The sequence below is a fragment of the Platalea leucorodia genome (genome assembly GCF_965183815.1).
Source record: "Platalea leucorodia genome assembly, chromosome: 9".
In the NCBI taxonomy this organism is placed as follows: domain Eukaryota; kingdom Metazoa; phylum Chordata; class Aves; order Pelecaniformes; family Threskiornithidae; genus Platalea; species Platalea leucorodia.
In genome coordinates, this window is record NC_138831.1 from 39,983,400 (window position 1) to 40,008,791 (window position 25,392).

The 25,392-nt window shown below is 35.2% G+C and overlaps 1 protein-coding gene across 1 annotated transcript in view; it reads left to right on the forward strand.

The window, feature by feature from the left end:
* Positions 1-1,031: 1,031 nt before the first annotated feature.
* FGF7 (fibroblast growth factor 7) overlaps positions 1,032-25,392 on the forward strand; it is a gene marked incomplete at both ends in the record, with an annotated part of 28,797 nt that continues 4,436 nt past the window's right edge. The window contains one exon of the mRNA XM_082321478.1: positions 1,032-1,317. Coding sequence (XP_082177604.1) covers positions 1,032-1,317 — 286 coding nt within the window. The remainder of the gene's footprint in view (positions 1,318-25,392) is intronic.

Below are 25,392 nucleotides of genomic sequence, written 5' to 3' on the forward strand. Positions count from 1 at the left end.
GAAAAGGACTGAACAACAGGCTCAACACACACATGCACGCGCACGCATAAGCACATACACACCATCTCTCCGGCGTGTTGATTTATGGAAACAATTACAACTCTGGTGGAGTCTTTCTGAGCTGAGAAAGTCTGTAGCTACAGTAGAGTGTCTCATGTTGCAAAAAGCAGACAACAGAAATGGAATACTTGGGTATCCAGCTCTTATCAACAGGAACAAGTAAGTTATCTGTCCTTTACAAGAACAGTCAACAGTTTCTAATAGCTATAACTTTTATCTTCATTTGTATATGCTAGATACTAAAAAGCATTAAGAAAACTATTTCTATTAATAAACTGAAGAGGGTAGGAATAAAAATACAAGGCTAAGACCGTGAGGTCTGTTTTGAAATTTGAACTAGAGAGAAGTTATCTGATAGATTGTGCTAATAGTGAATATATAGGAATGAAGTAATCAGCAGAATTTTACCATGCATGAGAAGGTAGTTCAACTGAATCAATAGGATTTTTGGAAGGACTTAAAAATGAAGACAGAACTATGTTTACAATCAGTTTAAATGTCTGTTTATGTAAAAAGTTGTGTGAGATATCTATTGTATGTATATTTGCATATTTTTATAAATCGGCTTAGCATGTCATACATTTATGTATAGTACTTTTCAGTAGCATAATGTATCCTTGCACGTTTGTAACAATTGAGCATAAAGACTTACACATGCACCTTTTCTCACAGATCTTTTACTTTCAGTGCAAGCAGCAAATTCAAGTAGTACAGAAGGTCACGACAACAAAGGTTTTTATAACTTGTGTCTTTAAAGGATATTCTGACTGAAGAGATATTTAAGAAGCTCTTCTGTTTCGCCATTAACTATTAAGGAATAACGATCAGAATTCTAGAAGAGGGAACAATCTCATTTAAATGAATCTGTAACTCATAAAGACAGAAGGCAGGTCGGTGACCTAACAGCAACAGTCTACTTGAGATTTAGTTTTCATTATGTTGTTCATGAACACCCAGAACACTGCACTATAATGCACAAATGGATACTGACATGGATCCTGCCAATTTTGCTCTACAGATCATACTTTTACATTATCTTTCTAATGGGCACTATATCTTTAGCTTGCAATGACATGACTCCAGAGCAAATGGCTACAAATGTGAACTGTTCCAGCCCTGAGCGACATACCAGAAGCTATGATTATATGGAAGGGGGGGATGTAAGAGTGAGAAGACTTTTCTGTCGAACTCAGTGGTATATGAGGATTGATAAGCGAGGCAAAGTAAAAGGGACAAGAGAAGCAAACAACAACTACAGTAAGTAATACTTTTGCTTTTCCTCTTCTAAGTTTTCAGAAATTTACACATCCTTGTTTCCTATTCCTTGATTTATAGTAATTTCAAAAGAATTTTGTGTAGTGTACAGACCATTGTATAAGACAAGTTTTCCAATTAATCCTACAGCAGGACATTTGTTATTGATTTTGAAATGCGTCATTTTAAATACTACATTGTAGATCTGCTAATGTATTAGCTACAGCTGGTAACTATTAGCAAACAGAGAGCATATTTTAACAAGTGAATTAAGGTTGTAAGTATGAAAACGTATAACCACAAACTCTGCTCATAAAATACTTATGAAACATTAAACCATACTTATGTAGTCCACAAACTACCTAAAAGTTTGGTGTGTTTGAGTTAACAATTAAAACATATGCAATACTAGAAAGTTCAATGGAAAGAATTATGTAAACTCTCTTGCAAAATCTTTTAGATAGTTTGCCAAGCCAGGAACAAAATCTATTATAGTTTCTGCAGTTCATTATTACAATGATCATGATGCTGAAAAAATATTCTCTCCCCTTTCTTCCAAAAACATGACTCATCTAGAGGGAATGGACATATAATATTTTGCAAAGCTGTACCAACTGGCAGAAGAATTGTTGCACTACTCTCTTTTTCACACAAATACCTATATATCTTCCATTTATACTTGAAGGCATCAACTTTACAGTCACTATTTTTGCCCCTTTGGTGTTCATGTTATTACAAATATAGTGTTTATTTAGAGAAATATGACATCTACTTCAAAAGATGTTACTTTATTAAGATATAACAGGAAAATACAAAGGATTATATTGCATGTTTCAAAACAAAATTATAAGGAAAAGGGGCCAGAGACGTGCTGGTGTAGTATTTATAGTCAACTGAAAGGGCAAATATATTTCCAAGGATGCTGTTAAATACAGTTTTAATGTAGGTTGTACAGATTATTGTGCTTTTTATAACAGCAGCAGAAGAAATCAATAAATCAAACTTCAAGAACTGTTAGTGTGATTCAGCTTTCAACTGAAGTTGACTGCTTATTTTCTATAAGAACAGCACTTTTGCATGCTAAGTGCCTGACTAGTGGGCTTCATAATATATTTCTTTACTTCATTACTACATTAAGTGCTTGGCAACTCGCATGGTTAAAACTTCATTCACTAATGTTACTGTTTCTTTTAAAATTTGTTTCCATATGTCTCCTTTCTTCCTACGCTATTACGTAGTGAACAACCATATTCCTCTGAGGGACAACACATGGCCAGCAGCCAAATAAATTATTTGGTCCATATTCAAGATGACTCCCATTGAGTTTCAGGAGGACATTGCTACAATAGAGATCCATAGGGCTAGTTTTAAAGTGAAATGTTGCTCCCATAAAAATCTCTGGGAAAAAATGTTACTGACTGTTGAAATAGTTTCTTCTAAATTTTTGCAGATAAGTGAATATCCACTGTAATCATATTTTTTCTGTTATTATTTACACTTTAAAGAGATTATGACAGCATATAGAGCTGAATAATTATATAAATTTGCTTTTTTTAGTTCCACACTGCTTAAGTAAAAACTTTGTTAGTAATTTAGCATTATTTCAAATTCAAGTAAAGGTTCTCAATTCTGTGCAAGATCCCATGCTGCTGAAGCACACTAATGACACCCTGAAACATTCTGTAGTGAAACCATTAGAGAATATCAGATTATCTTGTGCTAAAGGCAATCCATTTTCTTGTAGTTTTCTGAACACTTTATGAATATTTAGTGATCGTAACTAACTATTACAAATTACAGAAAGGCAACCTTGAGTTGTTAAACCCTTACATTTATATTGCAGTGAAAAATTTTGAATTCTTTTTCTGGTAAATGCAACAAGTATCAGGAGGAAAAACAATCGATACTTGAATGGTTTACCAGGTAACTGATGTGCACTATGATGAACTGTCTCCACTAAATTTAGCTAAAGTATGTGGGAAGTCTTTTGCTGTAATTTATCTATTATGTGCTAGGAAATAATATCCAAATGCTTTCGTTGGACAAATAGAATAGGAAAATATAGACAAAGAGGACTGGAAAAATGTTAACACTGATAACTTGGAATTTCTGAGAAACTAAAAAAATTAGTATTATGGAAAACTTCTTTTTTGTCATACCCTCTATTCGACAGACTATGTAAGAAGCCTTTTTCAAGACGTGTTTATGGCTCTATACTAAAATACCCATAAAGAAAATAAATGGGGGGGGGGGGGGGTCAGGGGGTGGGGGCGAAACAACGACACACAGACGACCAACAAACAAACAAACAAAACCAAAAAACCCACCTGGACTAATACACTTCCCCAAAGCAAAATTTTTAACATTAGAAGTCTAAAAAGGCTATTTTTACCTGGGGTGTCTGAAAAGCATAATTCTAAAATCGTACACATTACAAAGATGTATTAATCTGGATGTTCAAATATTCTTGTTCCATGATTTCCAGCTCTGAAAGTTAGTGAAAGGTAAATCAGACCTGTTTCTCAGGATGGAATCCCAGAACAGTTACAGTCAAATTAATCAATGGGTACAAAAATGTTGCTCCGAGAAGTATCTTCTCATTTTATCCTAATTTTCTACTTCCATAATAAGTAAAAGGAATCCTTTTCCCTTTTGAATCACTGACATGTGCTACTAAATAAAAACAAGAAAACATTCATATTTTTAGCTATCATAACTTAGCTTCATAAAGGAAGCTGCATTGACAGTTTTACAGAGTCAACTACTTGTTTTCAGCCCATGAACTGTGAAGCGTGAATAATGTGAAGCACAATCTTCACATTGAGAAATGTCTGTAGAATGATAACTTCATCATAACTTTGGCAAGTGCCAAAATTCACAGAGCTTCTCTCATCAGTCAAGACTAGTCAAGACTATAAATGTAAGGATGCCAAGACAGCGAGGAATTAGGGTCTTTGTATTTCAAACTTCTCTAGTAAGTTACAGAATAAAAAGATATATACACATCCTATGAAAGTAACGGCAAAAATAATGAAAGTGCGAAAATTTCCTAAGATTTTAATTCAAAAGCCACTGTATTAAATGTATGTGGATTTAAATTCCATGACAAAATTAAATACCAAACCCAATCCTCACTCACAAATTGTAATTAGTCTATATTTATCACTCACTTGTTTCAAAATGCATTAGAAGTTAACTGCTTAGTCCAAGAAATATGTGTGTACTGTTTCACTGAAAGCAAATTGTTGAATCCTGTTTACAACAGTGATGACCTTGTTAGGTTCCCAAAGAATATTACTCTGTGCACATTTCAGAAAGCAGTAGAGCCTTCTGGTGGACATAAAGGTGATAACTCAAGAATAAACTAAGCAAATCAGAGGACAGTGATCTCCACTAAGCAGAGGAAACCACTTTGCACCTGACAGCTTTGCTTTCATTCTGAAAACTAAAAGGCAGAGTGAGAACCGAGAGTCACATACTGAAAAACTACAGCAAGAATTAGGAAGCAGCCAAGAGACGAGGTCACCCAGAAAAATCTGTCATTATTCATAAAAATTGTTCTCTGACAATCACTTATTATACCTTGTCCAAGCCTAAACTATATGCTTTTTATTAAAAAATAATTCTTGTATCTTGTTAACGTAAAATAATCTAAGTGGGCAAACAAAACAGACTTTTTGAATTCATGATTGTAAAAAGTGAGAGTGACTGAACACATCTTGGAGATAACATGGCAATTGTTAACTCTTTATCTTTGATAGAAAATAAATCTCTCTTACTACTGCTTACTCCTTCTTTTATTTCAGTTTGTGTTTATGAATTTGGCCAGATTTTATTTGATTATGTTCAGAAAAAAAGGCAGCAAAAAAATTAGAGTTTATTTTGACTCTATCCAAGAGGATTTACAACTACGACTAGATGATGCTTTAGGACTTTCCACGCTCTGTTGCCTTTGGAATCTCATTTTAAAGACTTCAAAGGGTCTCTTAGTTGCTAGAAAAGCCTTCCCGGAACCTGAATCCTAAGATGTCTGATCCTATCATATTCCATGTGTGCTCTAAGCCCAGAAAGTGCCTATTTATTTCCTCTTTTCAGTGGATAAAGTAAAAAAAAAAAAAAAAAAATCTAGTGAGATCTTGGCACAAAATGGCTGAAATCTCGATTAAAATTTTTATCTTGGAAAACTACTTCTATTTTGATCAAAATCCAACAAGTCATAGTTTCCAGCAATAAGCAATATTAAATGAACTCTAACTCAGTTTTGTTCAAACCTTAACCCTAACTGATGACAAAAATTATACACATCTTAGTGGTTAAATACTCAAACTTGCTTAGAAATCAAAATTATTTCCAATAGCATTTTACACATGCTTCTTGGGGTCAAACAAATGTTGGACTACTATGCTGTGCCACTATACAAATTTTATTTCTGTTGCTTAAATACACATTACATAGAAGAGCAAGAAGATTCAGTATCTGAAAACCAGATATTTCAAGGCAGGTATCGATGTACCAGGTTCAGTTGAGGTTTGTGTGTGTTCCAACAAACAGAAAGTCTGTCTTTGCACCTGCATTCTTGATTTTTCAAGAGGTGGTTGGTTCAACCAATGCACTGGCATCAGAAGACAAACCTTCACTAATGTGAAAGTGCTTTTGCTTCGCATTAGTACTCTGCTAATCTTTTCAATTCTAACAGAAAGATACTTCATTCAAATGGCAACATATAAGTACCCTCTCAAAACTTAGCCTACAGTGCCAAGGATTACTTTCTCTCCTACAGTGATTAATCAGATCTAAATATAACAGATTTCCCTGCTCCCTCTCTAGCTCTTTGTCTAGCACTGGTGTTAGATACCACCCCTCAAGTTTCAACCAGCAGAAGAGACTCTATGCCTGTACCTTAGCCTATACCTTATCACAAGTCCCAGCTTTTCACCATCAATGCTGATGAAGATGGGTTTTAGCAAAGATGCAGATAACAGCAGCAGCTGAGTTATGCCTGTCTTACAGCTTCTATTGACTTTTTTGATAAGTGTACCCTTTGGGGGAAGGGAGGAGAAGAAAGGAGCGAGTAAAGTCTGGAACCATTGCAGCAAGATTCTTCAGATCTCATGTATCAATGTCCAGATCAGTGCTCAACTGACACAGTGGGGGGGGGGGGGGGGGGGGGCCACAAAACACAATTAAAACTGTTCATGACTTCTGAATTTACCTCCTGAATCTTCATCACCTTGTCTATCCTGTGGTGTTTACCAGCTGAAAAATATGGGCAAAGTCAGAACAGCAGCAGTTTCTACTCACTTTCTTCTCACTCTGAACACAAAGTGATTGCATAAGCTCTGCGAGGGGTGAACCAAACCTCCGGGCTGAGGCACAGGCAGCAGCTTGAGAAGCTAACATAGACCAATGGGGCTACGTCTGCCTCCGTGTGCTTCAAAACTGGGGTACGAGCTAAAATCAGTATGAGCAGTGAAAAACATCTAAGCTGAATCTATACACATTGTGCTTAAACTGATTTATTTAACCTTGACACACCTTTGTAATTCAGCTGTGACTTTGCAGTTTTTCTGAATCTCTCAGTATTGAGATTTATCAGAAGTGAGAAATGTTACATTTTTATGGAACCATCAACAAAGTTTATCAGCCAACTGCAGAAGCAGTTACAGGATACATTGAAAAAGATAAATTGCAGCCCCTCCTCCCCCACAGCTTTTTTCCCCCCATTTTTTACAATGTCTGAACATACAAAAACATTCAGTATTGTATCATTGAGCATGTTATTGCTCCATCCTGAAGAAAATGTGCTGAAGTGGCCCTGACCTGAGACTCAAGAGACTTGAGGCTAATCCAAACTTTTAAGCAATTTGCTTACAGACTTCAGGAAAATTCTTCAAACTCTGTGTGCCTCTATGAAAAAGAATTATTCACCTCTGTGTAAAGAGCTTTAAAAATTATTAGTGAAAAAACTTCCAAATCTACAAAAAAGAGTTGCGTGTTAATGTTATAGAATTTTATTATAGAATATTAATTGACTAATAGGATACTAACTAAGCTAACTGAAGTCAGTAGCTAGACAGAAAAAAACACAGAGCTCAGATGAATCTTAAGGAAGCAATTTTCCATAAAGGCAATAGAAAATTTAATTCCTTATACAGTCAAGTCTTGTAAAACAAAACCAAAATCCAGATCTCTCCCTTCACAGCTTCCAGCTTTCTGTATTGTTCGAGTATCTGAAAGTGATTTTTTTTAGATTTCTAGGATCCTGGAGCACAGAACAAAGTTTGTTTTCACCTCTGTCTTCCTTAAAGCTCAGGAAGACCAAGACATCCTAAAGCAGACAGTTATACTGTTCCATACTACAAGATGTATCAACTAGTAGTATATTTTGGAACACTCTCCTCATCAAAACAGGATAAGTTTAGGCAAATGAAGGCTGTTACTCTTCTTGGGTGGCACACTGCTTTCATTGCATAATTGACTGTCTATGACTATATTTGGCAACTGTATTTCAATTGTCTTTTTTGACCTTTGACTTTATTTTTAATGTTTAATTCTGGATATGAGCTGACGGAAAGGTCAAGCTAGCTTTCTGGTGCATGTAATTTAGAAACATTATTAAGAAAAAGTTAACAGTAAAAATTCCTATGGCAATAACATAATAGAGGTTAACAATCATAGCACTGAATTGTCACACTTTAAAACGTTCATAACACATGACATCATTTATATAAATGGAAAAAATTCTTTGTAACAATTGGTGCTGAAAAGTTGGAAGTGGATATTCACAGATGTGGCCCACAACTTCATGAAAACACACCAAAAAAGCAATAAAAATACCAATGCAATCGATATGCTCTCTTGACTATTATTTAGCTTTTGAAACAAAGAACAAAATGAGGATTAAATTGTAATAGGATTTTTTTTTACAGTACTCACACACTGCCTACGACACGAATCTAGTACCTTCACAGTTTGTCAACAGAAGACTACAATATTCTAAACAGGCTGAATCAGACAGGTAAATCCCAGTTAACATCAGAAAAGCTACATCAATTTATTCCAACTGAGCATTTGCTCTTTTAAAGTTATAGTGGGAATCTGACAATTCAAAAACAGGATGACATGATTAAAAAGTCTAGATATTCTGTTAAAAGCACTGACATTTTCCTTCAGTATGCAATCTTTCAAAATTAAGCACAGTCAGAGCATCGATAGATCAATGCAAAACTACAAACGAAAACACAGAAAACATGACTATTTCATAGCATTTATAACCACAATAACTTCAACAGGGAGTAACAAACACTACTCATCTCCATCACTTCAATTGAAACACTTTTTGAATACCCCCGTTACCCGTGGGTTTTTTTGAAGGAGTTTCCTAGCGTTAGTACTTCAGCCTTCAATAGCATACATGCCTTACCTTACTTCCATTTTTGGTAAGCTGGCTTGCTTGCTTTTAAACGTGTTAATAGACACTGGGAGGTGCTATAGACTATAAAAAGAAGCTGGTCAGACTTGTCCTTGGCCATTTTGATACCTTGGAATTTTGACATTTGTCTAACTAGAAGGTAACCTATTTCAAAACAGAAAAAAAACCACCTTCTAACAAGAAGCATATTTTCATTAATAACCTGGGCTAATTTTATAAGTTTTTATTATAACCTTTAAATGTCAAGTGGGATTTGATATCTCAATCAGAAGAAATTGTTTACAGCAAAAAAAATGTAAATAGTGAACTTTCTGATTGTTAAAGACATAAATTATCATAGATGAACATACATATTATCTAGAGCTGAAGATAGGGGGAAAAAAAAATCATCACAATCAACATCAAATTTTGAAAAGGTTGCACGTGAATCTGTGCTGAAGTCCCAGAGCTGCTCAGGTGAACTAGTGGGCTGTTTGTACGCACAGCTGTAAGCAATGTAGTGGCAAAGGTGAAGTTGTAGATGCTTGTCAGGTGTGTGGAAATGCTCACTACAAGAGCTTTCTGGCTTCTTGCCTAACACATGCACAACATTGCCTTACAATGACAGATTTGCCCTTTGAGTGGTCTACATGAACTCTAAGGGTGGCAATGTTCAGGCTAGCCCACTAAGCAGATGGATTTGGGAGAAACCGTGGATCTAGCTAAGTCAAGGGAAGAAGGCAGCACAGAGTGGGGAACAGACTGCTTCCATCCAGTTTGTGTAGCTTCTGCAGCAAAGACCTTGTGAAAACAAGAGTTGTACTCCCTAACAAAAACTCTGAAGTAAAACAGAAAGGATAACTGAATCCTAGAGAGTGCAGCTAGTACTAGCACAATTGGAAAGTGCAACTTTCACCAGCAAAAGCAACTTCACTTCCACCATGCTAATTTATTTCCTTTGGAATAGCCTATGCAGCTTATGGACTGCACATAATGTGCAAGACGATACAAAGAAATCCAAGCAGTTCTTGAGTGCTTATTGGTACAATTTTACAAGGATTTAGGGAACTAGCTATGTAAATCCAGCACACAATGATTCAAGTAACAAGACTTGCTTGTTAGGTCCACCTTGCAACAAGAGACAGATTTACGCTGTGGGAAAGGCCAGTACAAGATCTTCCTCAGCAGTGGTCCTTTATGTTTGCTTATGTGGGGACACTGCACCTGAGAAGCCTTGAAGTCACCGCAGCCGTATCGCTTTCCAATGCTACAGCAAAAAAAATGTAATACTACCTCTACATAAGGACAGGGACAAATACCTGTGCCCAAAGTGAGATTTATCCCAACTGAATTCACCACCCAGCGCTGTTGTTGGTATTAGTTTAGCACCATCTTATCAATACTATGCTATAACACAGTACAAAAAGAAATCTCTGCCATGTACTAAGCACATCTCTGACAACATATGAACTGCAAGCGTGACAAATACTCAAACAGTACTCCGCCTACAAATGCTGTTGCTAATCAAAAACTAAATTGGATACAACTTCAAGAGGCTACTTTCAAACTAACTGGTGACAAAAAGTGATTCTTCCAACTAAAGTAAGCTCTTCTAACTGAACCATTTACATTTTTTACTGAGCATGGAGATCCTGGTCAATATTTCCAACAAAGACTGAAAACTAAAACCAACTAAAAAGGTACATAGTTTCCAGGACAAGCAAGTTCTTTAGAGCACTCTAAAACACTGTATACAAGTCAGAAAAAAAAGAAAGAAACTTTCTTATACCTTATGTCCAAATTATGATTCCAAAAAGACCATTCATCCACTCAGGAAACAAATACTACCACCTACCTCATCAGGTAAGAGACAACATAAGAAACACGGAGAAAACCACAGTGGGAAACACATGGAGAGCCTCTTCCCTGTAAGGAACCCTCCTTTCTCACTGCTGGCCAGCTACAAGGGGCTGGCTGTGCCCTCCTTCCTCCCACTTACTAATGTAATCAACTACACAGGTGTTTTGAGCCTCTTGCTCTCTTTTACGCCCTGCCACCTCTACAGTACTGGTACTGTTTTAGAGCGCTGAGCGTTCTGTCTGAGCCTCTGTTTCAGCAGTCAGGAAGGAAGTTTTCTTATTGAGGCTGTAAAAGACAAACAGTCTGGTGTGTTTTCCTACCTTACTAACAGTGTAACAAACAGCCAAATACTTGGGTGAATTGGTATTGGAGTTTGTACTTAATATGTATTAGTTCAAAGGAAATTAAATGCTACATGATTTTTGAGAGTAGCCTTAGGAAAGCCTGCTCATATTATAAAGCAAATGGCCAGACTCCTTGGCCACTTATACTTGTCCCTTTAAATGCCTCTTAAGTTGAGCAACGAAAACAATACAGCTATTAATAAAATAATTCTTTTAAATTATTATACACCAGTTTCAATCAGAATGTTCAATTCAGCAAACTTGTGCTGAGGCTACTTGATTATAAATACCAACCTAAAATTACTTAATATGCCTTCATTTCTGACTGCATCTTTGTGTGACTTGGGAAATTCAGTCTACATTACTGAACATAACTGTCATGCAACAAAATTAAAGGGGGAAAAAAAAAAAGATTACCACTTCTTTCTAGGAAACTGTTACCACATCTTTCAAGGAAATCATGCTCTGTTAATTTTTTTTTGCTAAGTAATCCAGTGTTTTGAATTTGAATTCATCTGTTTTAATCATATTGTTCTAGGACACGTTCTGAATGATTTAATGAGAAATTCTGAAATGGCACTTTCATCCAGAAGGAACACTGGAAACAAAACCGGTCTATACCAAAATCATAAAACTAGCATTAGACCAAACTAGACCAAAAGCAGAATTTTTCAGATGATTCATAACATATGAGGCACAACCCCCCTAATTTAGTAAGGTGGTGAACTGCCTAGCTTTGATCCAACCAGATTATTTAAGAGAATGTGATGAGTTCCAATGGCTATAGTATTTAATCAGAAAATGATCTAGTGACAGAAGATATATTTATCATAGTTATTGTGAGAAATTATTGGTTTAACATTTGGAATATAATAAATACCTATCTTTGCCAAAACAAGACTAAATACGAATCCCACTTTTTCTGCTTACCTAACAAAATAAACACAAGTAGGTGTTCTGTATATTGTCCCTTTCAGATAGGATCTGTAGACATCCCAGAGACGATTTTCTAAAAGTGCTGGTTGAAGGGACATTTCAACTTACATTTCAGAAAGCAACACTTAAGCCTAAACTCCATAACATATATATGGTACTTAAATTTCTAAATCACTTCAGATGATATTTTCAAAAACATGCAAGTAGCCACTGTTATGCAACCGTGTGAGACAAAATAAATAACAGAACCCAAATTTCCTGACTTTCTCCTAATCACTTGCAAGTGGTCATCTTGTATCCATAAGATACACAATTTTTTCCTGCTAGGGCTGAACTAAAATGTATGACTGCCATTACAAAAACCTTTTTCCCTTTCTCCCTCTTCACATTAGCTGTTCTCTTTTTTCTGTCTGTGATACCATTTTGTTTGGGGTATCCTTATCCGTATATGAGAATATTTAACAAACATTAGTTTTGTACAAATTGCACATTAAAGTAATCATGCTTATTTCCCCAAACAATTAACTACGTGAATTCCAAAACTAGAACGTATCCTAACCCCACTGTAGGTGATACAGGCAAATGCGGGATATTTCCACCTATATACAGTGCTGCAAATATTGAAGATTTTGGATCACAACTTATTATATTGACTTCTCGTTCATACTTCAACAATGCAGTTATGGGTACTTTCAGTTGAACTCAGCTTAGCAAAGTAGAATTGCTAGTTATAGCTCCCGTTTCATGAGTTTACTCTTTTCCGGCTCCAGACCCCCCATAGTGGGATGGTTTCTTTCTTTGTTTTCCTCTTAGCAGCTCTCTGGTAGCTGCATCCCAAACTAGCTGCTGTTAGTGGATCCCTACAGAATTATATATTCATCTATTGTAATCACATGTGCTGCAATTTATCTCACAGGTGGTATTGTACAAAAAAGTCTGATTTAAGCCCTGTCAGACTGTGACATATTTATTTCATTAACATAGATTTCTATATGAAAAAATATTTCCTTCTCTGTGTGCATGGTATTTGACTGAAATACATTCTCAACAACAGAGAGATGTAATCAACATGAGAAAGTAATCGCGGAGAAGTACAGCATTAGCTCTCTTTTCAAAATACAGTCAAAATATGGCTGTTCTATTCATATTGACTTACTGATGAACTATAGAGAACTATCATTAATAGTCTAAACAGTTGTTGGTGTTGAAAATAAAAGATATTGCACAGCTGTGGAGGAGTTAAGTTACTGACTAGTGGAAAAGCTATCTAACCCTGTGATTCATTAGGAAAAGTTTGCTCAAGACCCATATTAGGAAAGAGACAAATATATGCCATTTGTAAAAGCCTGGCTCTACTGAAATCAGTAAGAGTTTTGTTCCTGATGTCTATCAATGGCTTGAGGAGTTAATTTAAAAAGATGCCAAATAATAACTATTGCTTCTGCAAATCCATGTGCTTTTACTTTAAGATATGGTTTCATAACATTGGTAATACAGACTAGGCAAAAAGAAAAATGAAATTCCTGTTCCACCATTAATCTCTTCCTGACTTTCAAGTCAGAATGAATTATCTGTATCTTACCAACATCTATCTAGGAGTAATGTTGCTATCTCTATTTATTCTACTCAAGATATGGGCTTAAAAGTGCAATACACATGAATATACCCAATTTAGGATGTTCAACTTGAAAAACAGTTAGCTATTATTTTTCAAATATATGTGCAAATTTATATTTCTGTATGAAAGATATAAACGGAAGTTTATTCTAAGTTTTTAAGAGCTATGTTAAAACCACAGATCCATATTTCTATACTGAGTAGAAACTGATTGCATTACTTATAGTGAATATTTATTTAATAGTAGAAATATAACCTATTTTTGTGAAATTTTTTCTACCATGTAACATTTGCATTCACATATGAATCAAAAATACATTGATAGTCATGGAGGAATTGATGTGGCACAAAAAGCCCAAGTTAAGAACAGCAGAAGCACTTTGCTTCGTTTTGTGTGGTAAGAAACAATCGTCTTCTCAGTCAACTTTGGTACTTTTTCTCCAGCTCCTTGTTGCAATACAGCTGAAGTCACGAATATTTTATGTAAAGAAAGAAAAGGTTTCTTCACCGCTTTAAGAGCTTGGAATAGCCATAATTGTTTCAGTCAGAGCAAAAAGCATAGCAAATTCTTTACCGAGAACAGGCTTTTTGTATATATTTTAGAACAGGCCACTATGAGTACAGTCAAGCTCTGTGCTGTTGTGACTTCACGGTCTTCAAGGCAGTTCTAAAATTTCCTGCTGAGTTCAACGTTACACAGTAACTTTTCTTTTACTTTTATGTTACAAACACTAGGAGAGAACAGTACCAGATGGAGTAGAAATGATCATAAATACAATGCAGAATCAAAAAAGGCCTGCAAACCGAGTCTGCAAATCACAAAATTATACAGGCTTAATGCAAATCCTTCACAAAATAAAAACATAAGAGCTGCAAACTCTTTAATTGCACATATAGCTTCTGCTAGCCAGCCCATAGTCTAATATTGAAAACCCGCTAACCTTTATCTGAATCCTCCAGCTCTATGAACCTATGGAAGAAATCTCTACCATGTTACTCTGCTTCCTTACGAGAACATTTTACTCTTCCCTGCTTGAACAAGGTCCTTGTTTAAGCCCATTAGCTGAAATGTATGTTTTCAAACACCTACAAATCATAGACCAGCTGTTTTCCAGATTTTAAAGGGAAATATATTCTGCTACAGATTGCTTATGTATTACTTCTATGGAGCTCATCAAAACTTCATGACACCAAAACATATAAAAGCAAAATAAGAATTATGCGAATTGTAGCAGAGAAATTGAGAAGTGAAGCACTCCCAAAGGCCCCTGTCTGAAGCTGTTATCAAATGTCTGAGTGGTATGAAATCTTCCATTTGTCTCAAGATCAAGAGAAAAGTATGTCTTTATGCTTATGCCAGTGCACGGCACTGTAGTCTATCAAACAGGTTGTTTGATTATTGTCAGAGATGGAAATTTGGAATTCTGCCAATATAATAATATGGCTGCCAGGATGGATCTGAATTTAAGATATTAAATCCTATAACAGACTGGTCACAGATAACTTTATTATGAACAGTCACCATATAGTGATATAGTCGTACCTGTGTGCTCTCAGAGCCAAGAAAACTAACTTCTGCAGTTTACGGGCACAGGAGAGCTCGCATCCTTCCTTATGCAGTTCAGGGCCACAACAAACTTTCCTTAGTCGGTAAAGAAAGTGAAGTAGTTTCTATCACATTTTAAATACTTTCCTCTGGTTATTTGAGAGACGACTGTTATGGCATACTGATTTTACTAACTTTTTAAAATTTAATTTAATTGTTTTAGGGCAATTTCTGTCAAAATGTTTAAAGAATCTTTTTAAGAGACTTGATCTTCTAAGTCACTAAGGGCTAGGTTTTTAAGAATGTTTCAGTAAATAAAGGTGGAGATAAGCAGCATTAGATACACATGAAAATCCTCCTCTTAAACAAGTATGTAGGTGGGGTTATTGGTGATAATGCAAAGGAACAGTGGATAACAACCCAAGCCAGCTTTCTAACTTCACAGTTTCCCTTTTATATGCCCCCTTTAGATATCTTTAGCTGATATAAACAATGACAATTTAACTGAAATAAACATAGCTGCACTGATTCACACATGGGGATATAAAAATTAGAACAAAAGCAATGGGAAACTGGGTTGTGTACAAACTAATAACAAATAATAAAAATGTGTTAAAGTTAATAAAAAAGTGTAAAGAAACTTTTCATATAATTTGGCTAATCCGATGCTCTGTTAACTGTTCAGTACTGTTATCTTTATTCCATGACTTTGTACATTTTAGCTACAACTGATAACTTCTTTTCAGAAGATAACATCATACTATTCTATCACAACACACTGGAATGTGTGCAGCCCTTCGTTCTAGAGTCCTTCTTTCTACTTATAGAGTACAAGTAACTTTCACTAAAAAGCTGGGACACTATTTCTATCTAACACTTGAGAAAAGCAAAGCACCGAAAGGCTGTGGACTCTAAAAAATATTTACATGACACTAGTCGCAACAGCTTTCTCACTGACTTCTTGATATTATGCACATGGGCAAAACTGTGTGCATGAATATTTGTATCATCAAACTCAAAATCATGAACACCTGACTTCCTCTACATCCTAGTGTTTGAAGTCAAAACTGACACCACCCCCACCACCCCCCCGCCAATTTTTCAAACTAATAATAATTCAGATGAATGTGAAAAGGCACATTAAAAATCACACCAAAAATACAAAATAAAAGGGACATTTGGCTACAGCTCCCATAGAATATTTGCTCTGGTAATAGCAATTGGTCCTGAATCAGACGAACCATTTTCTCCACTGCTGCTGACGCTGCCGTTTTTCTCAGTTTTGATATGGTATTGTAAAGCTAGAAGACAACTAAAGATTAACTGGATGACAGTAACACATTTATAAATATCTGATCAGGTGAACAAAGAGAGGGAGGTTGCAAATTGCTGCTTGTGTGTAATGGTAAATATTCTATTGATTTCCTTAAAGCCAGGCTTTCATCTTAGACAAATTTTTTAGACTGGTAAAACCAGTGTGTAACTAGAAGTAAATTAATAACATTAGGCAAAATTAAGACAAGGAATTATTAAGCTATTTGAAAAAGAAAAAAAGATTGTTGGATAATTGACACACATTTTGATCCATAGACTGAGCAAGACAGGAGAAACATCGGGTACAAAAATCCTAATTTATAATTGGATTAAATTATTAGCTTGGTTTTCATTTTTAGGGTTTTTTAATTTTCTCCTTCTATTAGTTTATATTTCAGTGTTTGGCCTAATATAAATTTTGAAAGTTCAACTAAATCTAAATTATTTGTCAGCAGCAAACCAGAACAATTAGAGAGACCATATCATATAAATACATGTCCAGTTGTGTTTTGAAGGCAGAAAGAGTGAGCCAGATGGTTTCTATCAATTCCCACTCTGTGGTGCAGCAAGGGGTTAGTATGATTTTCTTAGCAGCTTCTTGCATTTTGTACCTTGAAAGGAATTACGTACTGCCTGCTTGTGTTCCTGTAAACGCTGTAATTGATATATTTAGATGTCTGGCTTCAGCTGTTCCTGCACCAAGTAGCAGATCTGATTTGGAAATTGAACTAAAACGTATTCAGTTGGGTAGTGCTTGCCCTACATTTTACATGACTACTTAGAGTGGGAAAAGATGTCTATCATCTCTTGCAATAGGGATTGCAGTGTTTATGAATGAAATGCTCTCTTAACTGTGTGAAACAAAATTTTACTGTCCAAAATATCAAACCATTTAAAATTGTTTGCTCCTATGCTAGAGGCCCCCAAGTATGCATTCAAGCTCTGGAATACTGCTGCTACCCTCTTTCTTATGCGTTCACTTTCTGGATTTCACTTATTTTAAATAATTCTGTTATTAGCTACTTCTGGGAACATTTTCACTATCAAAAATGCTTTTTACTTTATATTTAAACTGATAATACAGTTTTCAGCACCGAGAATGTCATTATGATTATTCTATGAGCATTTAACAATAGCTTTTAGTAATGTTTGTCAACAATGTATAATCCTAAATGATCCTGAAAGAACAGGAAGGCCGTTCTTAGATTCAGTTTGTCCCCAGAATACGGCTCCGCTATTCCTTCTGTCGAGCCTGTTTCAGGAACCAGAAAAGCTGCCACAGGAACAGCTGGTGACAGTACAATATGCAGAACAAAACAGCTACACCTTGAGGACGAGGGAATACTTCATGTGAAAAACAGCAGGTTCTGTCTTAGATGTATTTTTGCCCTCTTTAGCTGAGTAAGTCCAGCACAGAGAGCCATGTTATATTTATGTCATCTTTGCAACTGCCTGCAGACAGCTTATACAGGTGATAAGCCATAACAGCCCAGGAAATGCACCTGGAATTGAAATTCTCCAGAACACAATTCACATAATGAATCACTCGATTTCTTATACGCAGTAAAAGGTGTGTGAATATGCATTCCTGTTTTCCTTAGAAAAACAGAAGAAAAAGTCCTCCATAGAAATGACATGACTAATTTTATGTTAAGTGTGATCGCTAATTCTACCCAGGGAAGGAAATTTAATCAGCAATGATGCTGGGGCAAGACACCAAAACACCAGCTCTCTACTAGATGAAAACACAAAATAGCATAGTAGCAAATATCAAAGAACACATATTAAAATATTTAAAGACTTTTGCATTCTGGAAGAATTTGGAGAGACGGGAGGCTCTGGTCCTATGTGGAATTTTCCAAGTTTCAGATAATCAAAATTGCGGTAGGCACTGAAACTCTAAATTTGGGAAGTTTTTGCACCACTAAATGGGTGTATCTCATTTTGTTGTGAAAAGGTTCATAAGCAGTGTTTTACATTTACTTTTGCTATTTTGAAGCTAGATTCTAAAAGTCTGCAAAGCTTGAAAAGATCATTTACTCAAGTGAAATTGGCACAAAAGATTTAAATACTAGAAATACCCTTCATCTGAGCTGCAGGGAAAGTATTTGTTGTACAAGTTTAGCTCTAAACTATGAAATCATTAATTTTCTTACTGCTTGGAAACAATTATATTTTGTAAACAGTCATTCCACCCTTTTTTTCCATTTTTAATATCAGTAAATTATTAATGCTGTAATAAGTTCAGACTGAGGATTAAGCCTTGGATTTTACATGACACTATTAATTCTAAGAAATAACATTATTTTTCATTATAACCATATGTTTAGCTCCAAGGCAATTTTTATTGGAGGGAAATGTAGTTTCCTGCAAAAATGAGAAATGACTACGTGCTGTACAAGAGGCTGATCAAGAAAATATTTATATGAAATGCACAGTGGAGATCAGCAAAGTGAATGGTTCTAATAAGTTTAATGAGAAATTCCCAAGTGAATGACTGCCTGGGGCAGCATGTTATTCAGTCGTTACTATATACTGCTTTTCACAAGTCAGACCTCTAAATTGAAAAGTTCCATAGTTTTACAATCTACTTCAGTGAAAAACGTCACACTCTCTTAGTTTTGGAGATCAAATCAAGAGAAACATTGGAAAGACAGTGGTCCAAAGTGTTAATGTTCCAAAGAGACATACACAGAAGGAGAGGAGGCAATTTAGAGTCAGAATATCCTAGACCAATTCTTATTATGCTACCATTTTCAATGAAGAATGAAGCATTTGATTTACAAACCTATCTAACTCACCGACATTAACAGAGAGTTAATATAAAACTGAGGCCAAACAGGTTGTACAGTACGGAAAAATACTCAGAAATCCTAAGCTATTTCTCTTCAGCAAGAATTCATTGCAATATGGTCACTGAAATCCTCACTACAGTAATTAGCGGAGGTAGGATTTACTGAGTGTTGTAAACCGATGAGCACTGCTTTACATTTATTCACTTTGAAAAATAACTAGAAAAGGTATTATGGCTTTCAGTATTTCCCACGGCAGATCAAATGTGGTAAGTTTGTAAGTAAAAAGGAAGGTGTATTTTCTAAACATCAATCTGGAAGTTCAACCCAAATTCTTCTCTTCATGCTGTGGTACCAGTAATACATACAGAAGGCCAGACTATGCATTTGATGATGCACGTGAAACTGTGTAAAAAATACTTTGAACAATGCAGGCTTTAAGAGTGGAACACGGCTTACTCCTTCCTCTTCTGTCATAAAGGTAAACACCCACAAGTCCAAGCACACATGCAAAGAACAGATCTTCTAAATAAAATAACAGCATTTCTAAACAGTCATTTTAGTTCCTTGTGGTATCTTCCCTCTGCTGTTTGGTTCTCATCTCGCGTTTTTTATACTATCTTCACATAGTTATCAAGTTAGCAGTTTCTTTCAGAAACCTTGACATGGCTCAAATTCCATAACTAACTTATCTGTCAACTGTTGAAAACCACCAGGACAACGGTTTATTATAAAGTTGTTCTTTCTAGCAATGCACGTATTAATCAGTTTGTAGGACTGGCAAACAGTGGAGAAATTTATGGATAATGGAATGTCAAGTAAGGAATCTTTAAAATCATGAATAAATGAAAATCCACTGCAGTATAAAAAATACTTTGATGGACTTCTGTTTAACAATTAATTGATTTTTTTTAATACAGTATGCCTACTGTTTTTGTGCTCAACAAATTGCAAAAAGTTAATTAAACATCAGCTACTTATGCTTAGTCAAACATGTTCTGCACACAAACTAAATCTTATAAGTAAATTCTGCTAGTTGAGGTTGCTTGAACAATACGCTGCACCAGATCCTCAAGGAATACCTCTCTATCGTTAATCATGTTTCCTCAGCACCTACAATTTTTCCTGCTTGGAAATTACACATGGGACAAAACCAGGAGTTTTGAGTGCTTTGAATATATGTCCATGATATCCAGATGTTTGGCACCTCACTGAAGCTTCAACTGTTGTACTGAAAATCCTTGACAGATCCATTGTTTATGTGCAGATCATTTTCACAGTCATATTCATATATAGAGTGCTTCAGACAGGCTACACATGCACAGCAAACGCATGCATGGATACAGCACAAAGCCTCTAAATAAAAGCTTTTTTAGCCTTTCATATTGGTCCATGCCGTAAATAACATATTTTATATGTGTTTATGCCATAAATCCAAATTCTGAGTATCACAAGGAGAAGAAAATATAGGACAGTTAAAAAAAGAAAGTGATAGTGAAAGTATGTACCAGCTTGTTTTCTGTTACCATAATTAATTATTAAAATCATATCCATCGTCAGAAAATTCCTGGGGTGGAGACAATCTCATGTCTGCTTTGAAAACCATTATAACATACACTTGTATATCTATTTCTACCTACAAAGCTTATGAAGATAAGTTCTATGAAGTACCATCTGGGAAACTCTTTCACTCTCTTGCTAAGAAAAGTACAAAATACAAATGCAAATTCTACCATCAATTGTAATTTAATAATGGGGAAAGGTAAAAAAATAATTAAATCATATTACAATATCTCTTAAATTAATACCTTTATTTGCAGTAAATTTTTTACCATTAGATTTTATATTTGAGAGAGAATGAGCACACAAACTACCTAAAAATGAACTTTAAGATGCATCCGTTTAAAAATATTATTAAGAATCAAAATAACTTAGGCACAAACAAATACTTCACAATATACACACTATTTTTTAAAAAGAGATAGAAAGGGGTAAAGTTTCCTGAAACCAATGACTTACAAAACTATCCAATGAAAGTATTCATCTACTTTCAGAAAACAAATACCGATAGACTCCTCTGGAAAACCATTTCAAGTGTAATAAGCCAGCTAATGAATGTATGTACTGTGCTGGTTCACCAAACGCACACATGCGCTAATAACACCACGAAAGTTTTCCAAAATACTGTATGATTGACCTTCGTGATTTGTATTTTCTTGCTTTAAGAGGCACAAACATTAACTCATTAAATCCCAGAACAAAAGACCAAATTACATTAAGTACCATTTAACTTGTAAGCAATGATGAGAGCATTTTTCTTGGCCTTGAATCATCTGCAAAGGTCTCTTGATTTCATAAATATGCGCTCCAAATTTAATTAATTAGAAACACAAGTTAGTGAAATTTAGAAGTTTAATTTTGTTTTGACTTATTCTCCATCCAAGTCTTTTCTGCCCCCTCTTTCCCTATTTGAGATTCCACATATTTATCTTAAGACACTTCTGCCTAGGAAAGGGCACAAACATGTTCCTCACAAGTGCTTAACTGTCAGTGCAAGCCTCCCTACCCCAAAAATCAGCAACAGGCTGTTTTTTTCAACTTCAGCGCACAGAGAGGCCACAAGAAATAAAGGGCTGTAAATATCACACAAAAATTGGTATTGTAAAGCATTTAGAATATTTTAGAAATCAGCATTAGATATATTATGTTAGCTTTTTTTGAAAAGGAAGTAAGAATATAAAATAACAACCAGCTTCTGGACATTTGCTTTTGCTTTTCTCTCCTTAAAAACCATACTTTCCTTTTTTTTCTTCTTCCCTTCCTTCCAGCATTTAGAAGACTACAGAAGTCTTCTTAGCAGTTTCCATCTTACCCTTAAATATTTTCTCATAACATATGTACCTGACAGAACAGAAAAATACTGGGGTGAAATTGCTGTCGGCCTTGCTGAAAAATGTAACGGATGCCTAAATTTCTCTTTGAATTACTGTCTACAGAAACTCCAATACTAACAAATTGAGGAGCAGTGACTAGAAACATTGTGTGGTAGATATTGAGGGGATATCGGCAACATATGAAATGTTCGGAAAAAGAGCCAGCTGATGAGTGACTGAACTCAATGTGTACTTTAGAACCTCTTCTGAAATCTTCCTGAATCTTATCACCCGACGTACTGGGGCACTTCCCTAGCCTGTGAAAAGATATCCAGCTCGGTGGTTCTGCTCTCTCTTCTTTCCAAAACCCCATTGCACAGGTTGCTACCACCTGCGGGATCTTCAGCAACGTGCTGCACTTAGTGGTTTCCTTACAGCTCTCAGAAGCAAGAATTGCAATTGCTCTTTCAGCCTCTTGGCTGCAAAATGATTAAAGACAAAATGCCCCGATTTTGCTAAATCACAAGGTTCTCACTACTTTGTTTTAGATAGGATATTGTTATTTGAGGATGTTATGGGCAAACACGAAGAAACTCTGCCTATTCAGCTATGGCTGCATACAGCTAGAAATTAGTTTAATATAATCCGTACACAGATTCTGTAGCAATAAAAGCAAGGATCTGTTAAAACAAATAAAATGTCACAGTACTATTGTGTTGTAAAAGCAAAAAAAGTTTAACAAAGAAAAAGAAGATGAAAACGTTAATGTGAAAATATTAATTAAATCAGGAAAAGATACTTAATATCAGGTGATTAAAAACAAAATTATCAAATACCACTTGCCAGGAAAGAATTATCTCACAGGAGAATGCTCAATTTTGTATCAATGCTGTAGCTAAATGCCAATTTTTTCTACATAAATTTCCAGTCCGAGGTACTGTCCTGTCTTCCAGGGCACAGTCATGGAATAAGTCCAGACATAAAAGTGTCTACTTGTTAAGTACTGAGCAACTGTCATTCTAGACCAGAATGCCAGGAAACTCACCTAATTTCTTATGTAAATTCTCTCAAAAACCGATATATATTTCACCCACTAAACCTTTGTGTCACCCTAAAAGGCTGTTTTGTTTCTTTGGGTTTTTTCTACTGCATTTTATATCAACTGTCTGTTATTGAATTTGCACCAAGTGGTTAAAAAGACTGCTGCCAGCATCCATAGTCATCTTCTTCTAAAGAGAAACTATAGCCCATCTCAGCCGAGTGTCTTTTACGTACACCAGACAGAATTTCAGCTCTGTAGGAAACTGCATTCACTACAGGAATTTTAAGCTACATTTGATACACTGACCATGCAACCATATAAAATTGTTTGGAATTTCATGCTGATTTTACAGAAATTACAGTTGTTTTCAATTTTGTATGCCCATTTTCAGTTTTGCTTTTTTTTTTTTTTTTCTTTCTTTCTGGCTTTAATCTGATTTCTTTCCAGTTACTATGTGGTATATTCAAGTCTTCTCTTAAACCTCTTCTGAACTTTTATGTGGATGATTTAGATAAAGTAACTGAAAAACATAGTTTACATTTTCATTTTTAAACTGAGGCTATTTAAGACCTTGTTGAAGTTCGGCCTTCTGAACTTATCATCAGCATCTCATCAATTTAAGCATGTCTTTAAAGTAATTTTGGTTATTAGAGTATTAAAAGAGTATTTAAATGAAACAATCTACATATAAGAATTTTCTCTTTCCCATCCTAGCTTGGTGACTTTTTCCTTTTCGTGAATAGAGATTGAAAGGATTAGAACTTTTCACTTCAAAAGGAAGTGAATGGACTTCCATAAGAATGGACTTCCTAATACAAGACAAGGAGCAGTATACTCTTAGACTGAGAAGAGGCTTTCCTTAGTAGAATTTCTGACTGTAGATTTTAGTTCTTTATCATATCTCTGAAGTATCTGGTGCTATAAAAACTAACACTTAGAAACTGGCACAGACACATCTCCAGCATTATTCTCTGTTTCTGTGTGGGTTTTTTTCTGAAAAGATTTTAGCTTACTATACCTCTCCTGCCCCACTGAAGGAACTATCTTAGGGATAAAATCCTGGCTCTACTGAGTTAGCTGAAATCTTAATATTCATTTTAATAAGGACAGAATTTTTGCCTTTGTGTATAAAATAGCCTACAAGCATAGCACAACTTCTATTACCATTTTTCTACAGATGATACAGAGATTTACCTCCTTCCAAAGAACCAGCTAACAAGAATTAGCATGAACACTGAAGCTCAGCTACACTTAGGTTCACAATAGAGAAGCAATGAAACGAATACATTTTAATTCAGTTCATGTCTTAAAGGCAGTCAAAAATGGTATACTAGAAAAGACACTCTTCAGCTTTGGTGAGTTTTGTTTAACTCAGGTTACCATCCTTATAAAGCTAATCTTTAGAGTTTATTACTGTTTTGTTGTTGATTTTAATACCATCAGTTACTCAGAAGCAAAGCTCTTCCTGCATTTATAGAAAAATTAGATTATTGGGTTACTTTCCAGTACACCAAATGTTGTTCCTGGCTAGTCTTATCAAAGACATTGTAATGATGCAGAATTCAAAACAAAAGAGAATAGAAAAGAGAGGAGTTTGTTTTTTTAAAAAAAACCTAACTAACTAAAAAAAGATCACATTCACAGACTTGGCTGAATGTAAGTCACAACTGTATAACAAACCATATACACTAAGAGCATAAGGATAACCGTATCAGCTCAGATCCAAATTTAATTTAGCCCAGCATCCTGTTGGCAAGAATTGCCAGTAGCAGACGATTACAGAGTATAGAAGAAACAGGAAATATCTGCAGTTGGCCTAAATTCTGGTTGAACCGTTTTATTACCTCTTGACACCCACTGATGGACTAGGTTCCTATCTATCTGCAACGACACATCCTAGTGTCTATTTACCATTATGTAATTTGTCTTACAGTGATTGAGTACCAGGAACACATACAAAATAAAGACAGATCAATATGAATATAATCTCATAAAGTGTAATGTAATGCGATATCTTGACTTAATAGAGATACTGAAGGGAAATGAAACAAAGTGGGAAAAATACAACTTTATTTTATGGATTTATTATTTTATTCTTTGGTATATCCTTTAGGAATCTCCTGCTTTGGTGCTATAATTATGATACAATATAAAAGCTCATTTTTATATTTAAATATAAGTTATAAAATTATAAAATTATAATTGGAAGAGACAGTGATTTCCAATATCCACACATCTCTAACTTCAAAGTTTGTGTTGAGTGTTTATATATCAAGATGAGTATTAAAAAAATAGAAAAGTAATTTAGATGCTTTCACAGTGAGATTATGTCATTTATAAGTG